Source organism: Cyprinus carpio, chromosome B8, assembly GCF_018340385.1.
Source record: "Cyprinus carpio isolate SPL01 chromosome B8, ASM1834038v1, whole genome shotgun sequence".
Classification (NCBI taxonomy): domain Eukaryota; kingdom Metazoa; phylum Chordata; class Actinopteri; order Cypriniformes; family Cyprinidae; genus Cyprinus; species Cyprinus carpio.
The window spans coordinates 13,851,233-13,865,542 of NC_056604.1; the positions used below are offsets into that span (position 1 = coordinate 13,851,233).

At 36.5% G+C, this 14,310-nt stretch overlaps 1 protein-coding gene across 3 annotated transcripts in view; it reads left to right on the forward strand.

The window, feature by feature from the left end:
* Positions 1-13,984, forward strand: part of LOC109094424 (potassium voltage-gated channel subfamily D member 3-like) — an 89,328-nt gene extending 75,344 nt beyond the window's left edge. Inside the window, exons 4-8 of one of the 3 annotated variants that reach the window (XM_042729850.1) lie at positions 7,448-7,546; positions 9,445-9,480; positions 9,588-9,680; positions 11,629-11,873; positions 12,888-13,984. In XM_042729850.1, the coding sequence (XP_042585784.1) occupies positions 7,448-7,546; positions 9,445-9,480; positions 9,588-9,680; positions 11,629-11,873; positions 12,888-13,092 (678 nt within the window). In that variant the 3' untranslated portion in view covers positions 13,093-13,984. The remainder of the gene's footprint in view (positions 1-7,447; positions 7,547-9,444; positions 9,481-9,587; positions 9,681-11,628; positions 11,874-12,887) is intronic. The other 2 variants (XM_042729851.1, XM_042729853.1) reach the window with 2 other exon arrangements.
* The last annotated feature ends 326 nt before the right edge of the window (positions 13,985-14,310 follow it).

Below are 14,310 nucleotides of genomic sequence, written 5' to 3' on the forward strand. Positions count from 1 at the left end.
TTGGGTGAACTGCTCCTTTAAAGAGCCCCTATTATGCAAAATTCATTTTTACATGTTGTTTGAACATAAATATGTGTTGGCCTTTTAAAAAAAAAAAATACCCATAATTCATAAGTAGCATCTCAGAACAAGCCGTTCACAGAATCTGTAAAATGTGACGTCACATTTTACAAGCCCCACCAACGACTGTTGACTGACACTGCTGTATTAACAGAGACCCCCACCTTGAGTGAGCTGCACACAATCCGCCACGTTTATCTTCACGCCAGAGTATTTAAAAGCAGGATTCAAGTAAGAAATGTCATCTTATTAAAGCTATAGATGTTATTCAGTCCAGAGTAGTGAGTGATTTTCTGCTTTTATTTTATTGTTTGGATCACATTAACAGCGTAGACAGCAGTATAGGTAGGCTACATTCTATTACGCTGCTGTCACTTGATGCACAGATCTAATATAAACATGTGATTTCTTTTCCAACTGTTTAACTTCACAGACATAACCTAGTGTGTATTTGTAACTTACGTGTTTTTTTAACAAACTTGTGTGTGAAAGAATTTAGTGCTCACATGCCGTGTGACAGCCGCTGTGCGCGTGCTTCGGATGTGTGCGCTCAGAAAACCGCACATCAGTAGTTTAAACTGATATGGCTTTAAAATGCATATTTCCAGCACGATAGACATTATAATCTAGGGCTGGGCGATTTTCCTGATTTTATCGATTAATTTGAATTTAATGTTTTGCCACGATTTAATTTTTTTATAAATCGAGGATTCATGATTTTGAACAGAAATATTAACAAACATTAGAATTAGGCACTTTGACAATATGCCAGTGGTAACAGTAAAGAGAAAAGAACGATCCAACCACGTCGGTGCATGTGATTAACTGCTCACGTGTGACACGTTCATATTGCTAGGTGCCATTCACATAGAATGTGCTTTTGTGTTGACTAAGATGTGATGTGGGCAGTGGAATAGCAAAAACATGCAAGATGGGAGTTTAACTTCTTTTAACGTTTTTAGAATGCCGTTTCATGCATGAGACGCTACAAAGCATGCGAGCACAACAGTCAAATGCATCCATGTTTACACAGAAAAAAAACTATGGAAAAATAGCACAACTGAATACAAAACCTGTGAAGAACTACTACGGAATGTCTGATATTTCAACTTTGCATCATGGTGACAGGCTGAAAGCTGCTGTTGTTTTTACAGAACATTTATATTTAATAATAGGCTTCCGGTGTTATACCTTCAGTCATTTTGAATTTGAGTAAGATTTTTTAAAGTATTTTCCTCACATTATTTCTAAACATATAATATGTATAAGACAAGTTTATACAAGATGTAGTTGCAGTTCATGCATATTTTCTGCAAAGATATTTAAATTTATATTTTAAGTGAATTGTTTAACATTTACATCATGTTGACAACTTCATGTGTGGTGCACTTGGAATAGAATTCCAAGAATAGAATAGAGGGTTAAAAAATAAAACGTTACTCATGTTGTAGTACAGTTTCAAGTTGACTAGTTAAAAATTCTTTAAAAAAAAAAAAAAATATTATAATCTATTATAATCAAAACCAAACAGATGTTTTTGGCAGAGTATCTGAGGTAAGAGCTGTAAAGGCACAGCCCTATTCTGGAAAAGGGGGCAAGGAGCAGCAGCCCATTTGCATTTAAAGAGACATGCACGAAAACGGCGTGTTTCTGCTTCCACTCAAAACAGGCTTTTTCAAAATGATATAATAAATGATCTGGGAGACATTTTGAGCTGAAAGTTCACAGATACATTCTGGAGACTCAAGTATGGAGACTCAAGACACACAAGTATATTCTTTTAAAGCATATTAGCATATTAAAAGTAATTTAAAAGTGTGCTAAACAGGGCACTTATTTTTCAAAAGGGAAGGAACACCATCTGGACTAAAGTATTGTCTACCCAATCAAATCTACCAGAATAACAATAGCTTGGAAATAAATTGAAACTGCATTTTATGGCCCATTTTTATGTTTCTGTTGAATACATAGTGTGAAAAAATGTTTTTTATTTAAATAGGAACACTTTGATATGATTACAGTGAATTGAAATTGGTCACAGACCGCAAATTTGCCTCATAAAGCCGTTCACTTCATAATATTCCTGATGAAATTAGAGAGCAGACTTGTGGCCTCACCACTGCCATGAGATGTGCCACAGTGGGCTTTATGTGTATAACTGAAATGTAATCTGTGAATTTGCTGCATTGTTTGGTCTATCTGATCTCAGCACAGTGAGGTTAGCTTCGGCCTAGTCCTGAACAACAGCTCTCAGCAGCGATATTCTGTGTCACATTGATAAAGAACCTCAGCATTACTGCGGACCGTCCCCATCTCACGTTCTGCATGGGCAGATCCCCAGGAAAAATGTCCCTCATTTTTTTCCATGATAGCCAAAACTGTTGCAGCATTTGTTGGAAACACAAATGGTCTCAGAGGCCCAAACTGATTCCATTATGTGATGGCAATCTCCTGTGAAAAGAGCAGAGTTAGCACTCCACTCACCCACAGGGACTCGCGTGTGTGTTTGTGTGTGAGGGTTTTAATGATGGTGTATGTTCTTTCAATCTGTGTTCAAGTGTGTGTGAGAAATTAATGAACATCAGAACACCAGTTTGATCTCGGCGAGGTCTCTGATGCAATTGAGACACAATTTGTTCCTCTTCAATAATTTAAAAACGCACACATGCATACAAACACTTTTTGGGATGAAATGCATTTGTGAACCCGCATCCGAGAAAGAGCAGCCATTCGGCCTAGATCAGTTGTGGTGGGTAAGCACATGACCCCTAACAGTGGACAAGAGGTGGTGTTATTCACAACGTACTGTGACTACAGGTGTGCAAAACACTGTAAGTCTCCCTCTGAGTGTTTTGCGGTTATACCCATGGAGCTGAAAACCAGCATTTAGCTGTGCTATTAACAGTCCAGGCCATGAACACTTACCACCTGTGTGTGAAGGTGACAAGCTCCATGAACAAGAAAATCAAGCTACATGGTCCTATTACACACCTGATAGGGGGCCACACAAAAGCACCTTTGTGCTTGAGAGACTGAAAACACAGCTAGCTTATTAAAACACTAATACTAATAATCTTCTCCGAGACATTCTTAAAGGAATAGTTCACCCAAAAATTTAAATTCTGTCACCAATCACTGTGGCTGAACACTAAAGAAGATATATTTTGAAGAATAAACAACTATAAACAACATTCTTCAAAATATATTTTGTGTCCAGCAAAAGAAAGAAACTCAGGCTTGGAATAACCTAAAGGTGAGTAAATGATGACAGAATGTTCATTTTTGGGTGACCTATTCCTTTAAAACATTGTATTTATATTTACATATATAATATACATATGTGTGTGTGTGTGTGTGTGTGTGTGTGTGTGTGTGTGTGTGTGTGTGTGTGTGTGTGTGTGTACAGAATAAATAATATCTCAGATTATATGTAATATTCTATTTTATCCTCCATAATTTAGCTTTAAATCAAGTTTATTTTTTCTTTTAAGAATGTTTAGATATTTTTACTACTTATTCTTACCTGACAAATGATAGCAAGATTTATTTTTTTAGCTGCACATTTTTTTCTTGCTTTACGTATAAACCTTGCTGAAGTTTGTCCTGCATCATTTGGCTTGAAGTTAACTTTGTTAATTTTCTCTTTATTTAAATTTAAGAATGTTTGAATACTAATTATTCCTGCCTGGAGATTACTGGCAGCAGTGATAGATGCCATTTACACTATGTAAAAATAGCAGTATTTTTCTTTTGCAATATTAGGCATACCCACAGCTTTCAATATCTGATCTTTTTTTTATTTTCGTCGTCTCAAGAAATATCTGCATACACATGAAACCGACTCAGAACAATGTAATATACATGCCAGACCAGTATGTGGCTCTGTTATTCTGCCACAAAGATACACTAAAAATGGGATCAACACAACAACAAGAAAACAAACATAAACTTTGTGCACTGTATACAAACTCAACACAACAACAAGAAAACAAACATGGAAAAGTAAATTTAATAATCTTAATGTTAGTTAACAAAAAGACAATCATTCAGTGTTTGTTCATGTTTTTGTCGCTGATACGTGTCGTAAAATATATGGATTGGCTGTACACATGAAAATGCAAGATTGTCGTTTTTTAGATTTATCCACTCTGGGACCCCGTTTCAAAAAACAGCAGTTTCAGGCTCCCAAAACACTGGATCCGTCTGGATAAAATGCCATTACGAAACTACATTTTTACGTATACAGCTAAACGCGTCTCCATGTGGACAGGCCCTTAGTTAGATACTATTTATACTATTTAGTGCAAGAGGCAGATATTTGCACTTGAGTATTGTAGCACATTCTAAAAGTTATAACGTATTGAGGGTAAATTATCATTTTTATTAAACTTATTAAATGGATGCCGCCTTCTTTGGACAATAAAGCCCACCCTACACCTACCCCTAACCCATAAACACCCGTGAGGCACTTTATTTTCCACTTTTCGATTACTTCGTTCATTTTATTGAAAATAAATGCCTTTCCGATCTGATGTGTGATGTGAAAAGGGAGAAGAATGAGTTCGACAAAAGGCGGATTCGAACTCAAGTCGATCACGTCAAAAAGTCCCTACTATGCGTTTCATTACCTACGCCACTAGAGATATTGCTTAAAAGGCGTCTTTTGTAATGTTATCTAGCCTAACCACACGTTGGTGGGCAGAGCTAGTATAAATAGAAGAAAATCAAGCTACATGGTCCTATTACACACCTGATAGGGGGCCACACAAAAGCACCTTTGTGCTTGAGAGACTGAAAACACAGCTAGCTTATTAAAACACTAATACTAATAATCTTCTCCGAGACATTCTTAAAGGAATAGTTTCCCCAAAATTTAAATTCTGTCACCAATCACTGTGGCTGAACACTAAAGAAGATATATTTGAAGAATAAACAACTATAAACAACATTCTTCAAAATATATTTTGTGTCCAGCAAAAGAAAGAAACTCAGGCTTGGAATAACCTAAAGGTGAGTAAATGATGACAGAATTTTCATTTTTGGGTGACCTATTCCTTTAAAACATTGTATTTATATTTACATATAAAATATACATGTGTGTGTGTGTGTGTGTGTGTGTGTGTGTGTGTGTGTGTGTGGTGTGTGTGTGTGTGTGTGTGTGTGGTACAGAATAAATAATATCTCAGATTATATGTAATATTCTATTTTATCCTCCATAATTTAGCTTTAAATCAAGTTTATTTTTTCTTTTAAGAATGTTTAGATATTTTTACTACTTATTCTTACCTGACAAATGATAGCAAGATTTATTTTTTTAGCTGCACATTTTTTTCTTGCTTTACGTATAAACCTTGCTGAAGTTTGTCCTGCATCATTTGGCTTGAAGTTAACTTTGTTTAATTTTCTCTTTATTTAAATTTAAGAATGTTTGAATACTAATTATTCCTGCCTGGAGATTACTGCCAGCAGTGATAGATGCCATTTACACTATGTAAAAATAGCAGTATTTTCTTTGCAATATTAGGCCATATCCACACATACCCACAGCTTTCAATATCTGATCTTTTTTTTATTTTCGTCGTCTCAAGAAATATCTGCATACACACGAAACCGACTCAGAACAATGTAATATACATGCCAGACCAGTATGTGGCTCTGTTATTCTGCCACAAAGATACACTAAAAATGGAGAAGATGACGACTTGAAGCATGTGAATAAACCTTGCGCTCTGCATACAAACCCAACACAACAACAAGAAAATGAACATGGAAAAGTACATTTCTTAATCTTAATGTTAGTTAACAAAAAGACAATCATTCAGTGTTTGTTCATGTTTTTGTCGCTGATACGTGTCGTAAAATATATGGATTGGCTGTAGGCTTGTCGTTTTTTAGATTTATCCATTCTGGGACCCCGTTTCAAAAAAAAACAGCAGTTTCAGGCTCCCAAAACACTGGATCCGTCTGGATAAAATGCCATTACGAAACTACATTTTTACGTATACAGCTAAACGCGTCTCCATGTGGACAGGCCCTTAGTTAGATACTATTTATACTATTTAGTGCAAGAGGCAGATATTTGCACTTGAGTATTGTAGCACATTCTAAAAAGTTATAACGTATTGAGGGTAAATTATCATTTTTATTAAACTTATTAAATGGATGCCGCCTTCTTTGGACAATAAAGCCCACCCTACACCTACCCCTAACCATGCAAATAGTGCTAGATATCTATTCCCCACCTATCTAATACTTCATTCAAAAAATTAAAAAAAAATGCCTTTCCGATCTGATGTGTGATGTGAAAAGGGAGAAGAATGAGTTCGACAAAAGGCGGATTCGAACTCAAGTCGATCACGTCAAAAAGTCCCTACTATGCCTTTCATTACCTACGCCACTAGAGATATTGCTTAAAAGGCGTCTTTTGTAATGTTATCTAGCCTAACCACACGTTGGTGGGCAGAGCTAGTATAAATAGTGTAAATATGAAAGAGCAACACAATCCATTGGGACCAGAATAAATTAAAGACTTAAATGGGGCTCTTTTAACTTAACCTATAAATACCCAAGAAACTAACCACATTAATCTAGCAACTGCAAATTAATTCACTAAAATCCAGTCAGGATACCTTAGTGACCGCAAAGAAACACCCTGACAAGTGACAACCACCCATGACATCCTAACACATTCACACAAAACAAATCTAGTGTATACATCATATTTATTAATGCTTTGCCAACGTAAACCCTTTTTATCATGTCAATAAAGCTTCTTACATCTTAAGGGAACTGAAACGAAAGAGAGGATCAGTTTTCTATGAGATGACGAGAGAATGAGAGTGCAAATCAGATCATTTGATGCCTCTGGATCTGAGGAGATTAAAATACTCTCATTCATTGTAAATATTAAAATTTGATGTTCCACAGAGGATTTGACTGCTGGTTTCCACCCATCATCCATGCTGTGCCTATAAAAATGACATAGACTGAGGGAAAGCGAACCGCTGCTCTGTCATTTATCCTTACACAGCTGCTCTAACCGTAATTCAGCGTTACACAAGACGTTTACTGTAATTAACCATTACACAGCTGCGTTTCTCAAAATTACCATTCTTTTATGCTTTGTAGAGCAAGCAAGCAACCACTTTCTTCTCCCCTGATATGTGCACATTTTCACTGCATGGCTGTCAGGAATTGGTTCAGTAGTTTTTTGAAGCCACTTGCATTTTTCATCATCTCATGACGGACAGCAATCTTAGTGAAAATCCATTTTGTTTCTAAAAGTACTTTGATCTGAATGGCTCTTTCAACAGGGATCCGATTGAAACTCAGACCTTTGTGCTGTAGACTGAGTTGTAACTTCCTTTGTGTATGTATGTGTTGACAGAAAGCCCGACTGTCCCGAATGAGAATTTCCAAGGGTGGCAGCTCTAGCGCCTTCCTGCATAGCAAACGAAATGGGCTCAACCAATCACTGGAGCTAACGGTGAGAAACACACACACACACACACACTCACACACATTGTTTCACAAATACAAACACACACACTCAAGCTCATTTTTTTCCCATATTTTGTTTCTGTTTGACATCTGGTGACTTATTTTTTGTTTGCCATACATTATGCATGGTTTTAAACAAGAACTCCTGCAGACAGTGTTTTAGCGCAGAGATAAAAGTGTCAGGTTGTTTTGCTTTAAAAGTGTTTAAAGCTAGAGATTCACACGGGGTGATCCAATTTTCAGCACTTAAGAGCGATTATGAGATTTTGTGTTTGCATATTTGCACAAACATCAGTTCAATTAACTCAATGACATCCAATTTATCAGGACAGATTGATGCACTGATTTGAAAATGTCTTAATGCGTTGCTAAACACCCTCATCAGTGAGTAGGCTGTGAGCATGTGTGTGTGAAAGGGAGATCTGGTCTTTATTACTGCGGTTGTTTGAAGCTGTCCAGCTCCTTTAAAATGCCTTCCTGGAAAAAGAAAGCAGCGATTCTCTGAATGCGTTGAATTCATTTGAGGAGCGAGGAACATGCTGAGATTGAAAAGCGAGTACAGAGAAAGATTGCAGGCCGCTCCAAAGACAGCTAACCAGTTTCACAGAACGTCCTCAGAGAGGCAGAAGGGAACCTGACAAAATTGAGCTTCATTATGGAGTCAAAGAGGCCTCCAAACGTGCTTAATACTGAATATTAACTAATACTGGATATAATTATTAAAAAAAAAAAACAACTCCCAAAAAGTTTAAGTGGTAACATATATTTTAATACTAAATACTACTTAATTTCTTTTTATATTTACATTTGGCAGACGTTTTTATCCAATTTATCCAACAACAAATGAGACTGCTGCTATAAAAAACATGAATTAATGCAATTAATATTAGACTAATAATAGTCTACTGAGGCTGGATCAGATCAAACCAAAATATAAAAAAATGAGAAAGGGCAATAAGTTATTAATTTTTCACACATACATAAATCCATCAAGACTCCAAATAGTTTATAAACAGTAAAAAAAAAAAAAAAATCAATATCAACAGAAAAATTTAGGGTTAAAAAAAAACATCAGGTTTTTCCTCTCCAATAAACAGGCTCTTGTGGGTGAATCACACAAGAACACTCAAAATTGGTAGTAAATGTGCTTAACTGAAAATAATGAAAATGAAATGAAGTCATGAAAATAATGTCACAATGGAAAAATTTGTAACGGCCCTAAAAATAGGCTTCCTGATTTCTTGAAGTCCCTTGATTTTGGGGTTAATTTGAGGTTTCTTAATATGATTCACCCAAGAGTGGTCTGACTTTGCAACAACCTGAAGAAGCTGCTTCTAGGTTAGCCTGTTTGAACAGCTCATAAATACCACGCAGATCACATGCAAACATGCAGTCTGCTCAGAATAAGAGTACTCAGGGTATGTTACTGTAAGACGCCTAATTTTGCTCTCTCTTCATTTCTATCAATATCTTTCTTTTTCTTTCTGTCTCTCTCATCTCCCACACATCACTCACTGACTCACCCATGGTATTTTGGTGCTCGCGTCATGTTAAGATGTTGTGGAAATGGTGAAAATGTGGAGCGGTGTATGTGTGTGCAGCTGGAGGGCCCAGTATGCGAGCACAAGCTCCCAGGCAAAAGCTTTACAATAAAAAAAGACAGATATGTGGAGTTTTAGTAACCGTACCAATGGATCTGTGAAACTGAAAAGTGGAATCACTCTGATTCGCCCAATCCTCTAAGGGCCCCTCGTCCTTCCTTTCTCTCAAACTTTGTTTATTTAAGTTATGGATGATATATTGTGCTGCTCTGTTATGGATGAAGGTCCTTCCAAAAGCAGTAAACCATTTTCCATGTCTTTCCCTCCCACTCTTACACAACAGCAGCTCCCCTATTACAAGATGAAACTTTCACCACAGGTACTGAGCCAAACAACACACTCTGTCCCTCTCCACTTCATTATTCATGCATGAAATGTGCTGATTCCTTAAAAATTATGTGAATGTCTGTCTGTGTGTTTCTGCAGGGCTCCTTGGAGGAGGACCAACAACTGAAGAAGACCACATCTCTGCTGGAGAGTCAACATCACCATCTTCTGCACTGCCTGGAGAAGACCACGGTCAGTCAGAAGTAGTGGTGGCTGCGTTTGAAACAGTGCTTTATGAAACTTTACAAATCCTTTGCTTCGAATCAGTGGTTCAGAATGTGCTCAAACTCGCCAAGTCATAATATTGTTTTAACACTTGGTTTCAAAACATTTCAAACTTCATAGACTTCACACTAGATGCCATTGACTTGGTAAACCCATTAACAAGTGTCTAGCTGATCTCAGGTTTTTTAATTACTTTTATGAATTTTAATACTTAAGTGTGTATAATACTAAAAGGAGAAAGATAGTTAATTGATTCTAATTGCCCTAGTTTGCCTAATAACATGCAAAACAAGCACTAGACATTAAAAATGAACATTCATATTTAATGGCCTTTATCAGTTCTTCGTTGGTTACATTAATAGATTACACTTTAATGGAAACATTTGCAGTTGGTTTGTAAAAATCTGCAATTATACACCGTTGGTCTGAGTTTTCATTCCATTTAACGTTACACTGTTTCTTACTGTGAATCATTAATGCTTCGAAACAGGGAATTTTGCAAAACAACTGGTTCAACTGATTCAGAGTTTCGAAAATAAAGAATCTCTCTCAAGTTGGTTATATCTCAAATTAACACTATTTAACGTGACCAATGATCTATAATATAGTCATATATGGATCAGTGGGCGTGACGCACCAAAAAAACAACCAATCGGAACCTTCCATTCTACTCAACTATCAAAAAACAACCAATCGGAACAATTCACAGTTTGGCGTGACGCACCAAAAAAACAACCAATCGGAACAATTCACAGTTTGCTCTCTCTCACAGCGTAAAGCAAACACATACTTTGTATTTTCATGACATCTGCGATGCTTTTCCAGACGCCATCGTTTTTGCGTTTCTCTGTGGAATCTGAGGGATTTGTCAACTCCCAGAATCAATCACACCTCCTCCTGTTTTGTTTTACATGAGTAGCGTTATTTATATTTTGGTGTGGGTGGGGCTTTTCGTCGGAACGCTGCAGAAGTGACGTACAAATGGCTAAATAAATAAATGAATGAACAAACGAACGAACCACCGAACGAATGAATGAATAATAAACCTTTTCAAAAAACAAACAGGCGTTATCACTTTATGATAATCGAATAACAATAAATCCAAGCATACATTGAAAAAGACAAAGCCTATAGAAAATAGCCTATCACAGAAAAATAATTTATAAATAATAAATGAAACAAGTAAATGCAAATTATAACAAATTAATTAGGGATTAAGTATTTTAGAGACTACTTTTTTCAGTTGCTTTAAGGTTTCAAATAAAATTTTAACATTTTAAATGCCACAATACTTGGCGCAGCTTTAACAAATGTGAATTAATGTAAAGGTTCAATTAAAACCATGTCAATTAAACTATTTATAAATATTATCAAAATATCTTTACACAAAACACAAAGTTGATATTTAAAAGTAGGTACAACATACAAAATGTAGTGTTGCTCTAGGCTGTGCTTTATTGCGTCATGTCTAAGACAATAGAAAAAAGTTTGTTTTAATAATCTTTCACCAAAATGTAATAATTTTCTCTCCCTCTGCAATTCCCATCATGTGGACATGAAAAAATATATTAACCAATATTATAGTAGTTTCACACTTTGCCAATTCAATCAAATCAAGTCCCACCCTACAATAATAACCACTGAATATTCTCTTTAGAGATGCTTTTAATAATACATCCACAAACTCATCTTATGTAACATACAACTGACATAAAATGAACTGATTTGATTCTGATTTGTTCTCATTTGTTATGCATTACTGAAGTAAAAATGCATCAATGTTGTTTCATATTCTCTTTATATTTAAGTGTTTAACATGCTTTTAAAGTCTTTGAAGTAAAGGGAAAAAGAAAAAAAGGCTTATGACAGTAAATAAAACATCAGAAACCAATAATCTTTGTGTTTCTGTGAACAGAATCATGAGTTTGTAGACGAGCGGCTGTATGAACAAGGGTACATGCAGACAGCACTACAGAACTTCCCATCGCAGAGTCCATCTCTCTCCAGTGAAGAAGGCATCACTGGCACCTGCTGCTCTCGGAGAACCAAGAAGAGCATGCAGCCTCTCAGTGCCACACACACACACTCACACACACACAACCTGCAGGAGCTCAGCGCATTACACATCCAGTGTGGGGAACGGCAAGCACTAAACACCAGGTTAGCACTCATTTTTCATGCACAACATTGTTCAAAGGACTGATGTTTATTACAGCTAAAAGACTTCAACTTTTTTATATTATCCACCTTATTATTAGTATCTTTTATTTTTTTACATTAGATCAGGTGCAGGCATTTGTGACTGCTATACAAAAACTGTTTGTTATGCTCCTTAATGTTACAAACTGGTATTTGTTATATCATTTTAATGTATTATCATAATCATAAGCACACAGGTTTATAGCACAAATAGTTTAACAATGTTTATACTTATTCTCCATAGTAGCTAATAAACAGAAGTCTCACTCATTCACAGAAGATAGCTTACTTCTGCATTACAACATAAGGTGAATATAAAGATCACATGACATCTGTTATAAAAAACAAAAACAAATAGCCATGCCTTCATCATTTTTCTCCTTCTAAAATGCTTTTTAATGTATACTTTTAATTTCTTACCATTGTCACAGACCCAGACTTTAAATCTTAAACTATGTGAAAATATTAATTTTTTAATTTTAAAAAAACTATGACCGTCTAAACAAAGTGTAAAATATACATAAACCATTTTAATTCAGGGTCTCGTGGGGCGCCAAGCATTAAATGTAAAGTCAGTCTCAACAGAAGGTGAGGGTTAAAATGTATATAACTGCATATTTGATGCTTCATTTCCAATCAAGCTCTAATTTCTGTCAAATAAGGCAAAATGTGTGCTTATTATCATGTTTATGATTTATGAAATGCTACCTTTGAATAACCTTAGCAAATCTAAGGAATCTGCCATTTGATTAACATTTCAGAATGTATCATTTCCACCCACAGATATTTTCAAACAAAGTACATAAAAAAATACAGATGACATTTGTTGGTTTAGATTAAAATAAGTGATACATGCATGTCCTCTGTTAGTCCAAGAGACATTTAATAAACAGTTAGCAACCAAATAAAATAAAACAAGAGAGAATGAAAAGAGTTTAAGACCTCTGTCTCTTCCTTTCTCTCTCTCTGTATCAGTCGTTCGAGTCTCAATCTGATGTCGGATGAATCAGGGAGTCTGAACTGCAAGAGCAGTGGACTGGTTACCACGGCAATCATCACTATCCCAACCCCTCCCTCAAACAACTCTCGAGCCAGTCCCGACGCTCCGCCCCCTCCCAACCCAGACGCTCCGCCTCTTCCGAACCCTGGCAATGATGTGGTGAAAATCTCTGCGCTGTAAGAGAAAACAGAACTCAGGAAGAGAAACTGATGAGTAGCCTGCCCCCTAGTGGGAGATGGAGCGCACTGACTCAGACTCACTGAAAAGAAATAGAAGATCAACAGCGATGCGTCTGTGTAAATGAGAGAGAGACGGCGAAGCAAAGCAGGACATCCATGAGTATTCGATCACTCTCCATCAGGACTGATTTAGATGAGGGTGTCACTGCAGTGTCACTGTGCATAAAACATTTCTTCTTCTTTTTCCTCTTAGTTTTCTGTTGGGTCATAGCCTACTGTTGTTTTGTTTTTTTCTTTACAGATGGAGGCAAGAGGTCAAGTGTTTGTATTCATCTGTGAGTCTTGTTTGTTTAATATCAGTCCCTTAATCTGTTCCAACATCGCAGACAGCCTCTCAAAGCCTCGGCTTTCTTTATCCCAATTAAGTTGTGTTTTGATCTAGAATAATTCCTAAAGGATAAGAGAAAATCTTCTTTAGGTTTGAGGGAGACCGTATGAGTGTGACAGCGTTTCTTAGACTGTGCTAAGTTTTTATTTTTTGGAATATGTGATTGGTCAGAATTAGGTCTAACTTGAATGTTTCTGCCCCGTATGTGTGTGTATGTGTGTGCGAATGTAAGAATTACTAATCCTCCCTCTCACACAGTTCGTGCCTCTCAGGGGGAGGAGAGTTTCCTTCTTCTTTAACCCACTGTCTCTCCCTGAGTCCAAAACGTTGAGCCGACTTTGTAACGTTACTTGTGACCTATCAGACATTACTATGTAATATAGAACCAAAAAAAAAAAAGAGAGAGAGAGAGATAAACATGAAAATGTTTTTAAAAACTCTGTGACTACAAGCACAAGGCATCGCTGAGATTTTGTGATTACAATGTGTATCAAGCCTTGGTTTAACTGTGAATATTGTTGATAGAATATTTTGTAATATTTAGCCATTGTTTGGCGAAACCAGAGCAGCTGCCTACCCCGCCCCCTTTTGGTCCACTCCGCCCCTTTATGTCTGCCCCGCCCCTTTTCCTCTGTCCACTGCTGGCCTGCTTCCTGTAGTTGTTCTAATCTAAGTGTTATTGTCATTATCGCTCAATGGGTATTTAAAAATGTGTCTAGTTTGCGTAAAACTACATGGGTAGGAAACTTTTGATGTTTGTGTTTTTCATTAACAGTGAATGTTTTTGTTAACTAGATTTCCAGTCATACGTTGCTGTTAGAGGAGAAACTG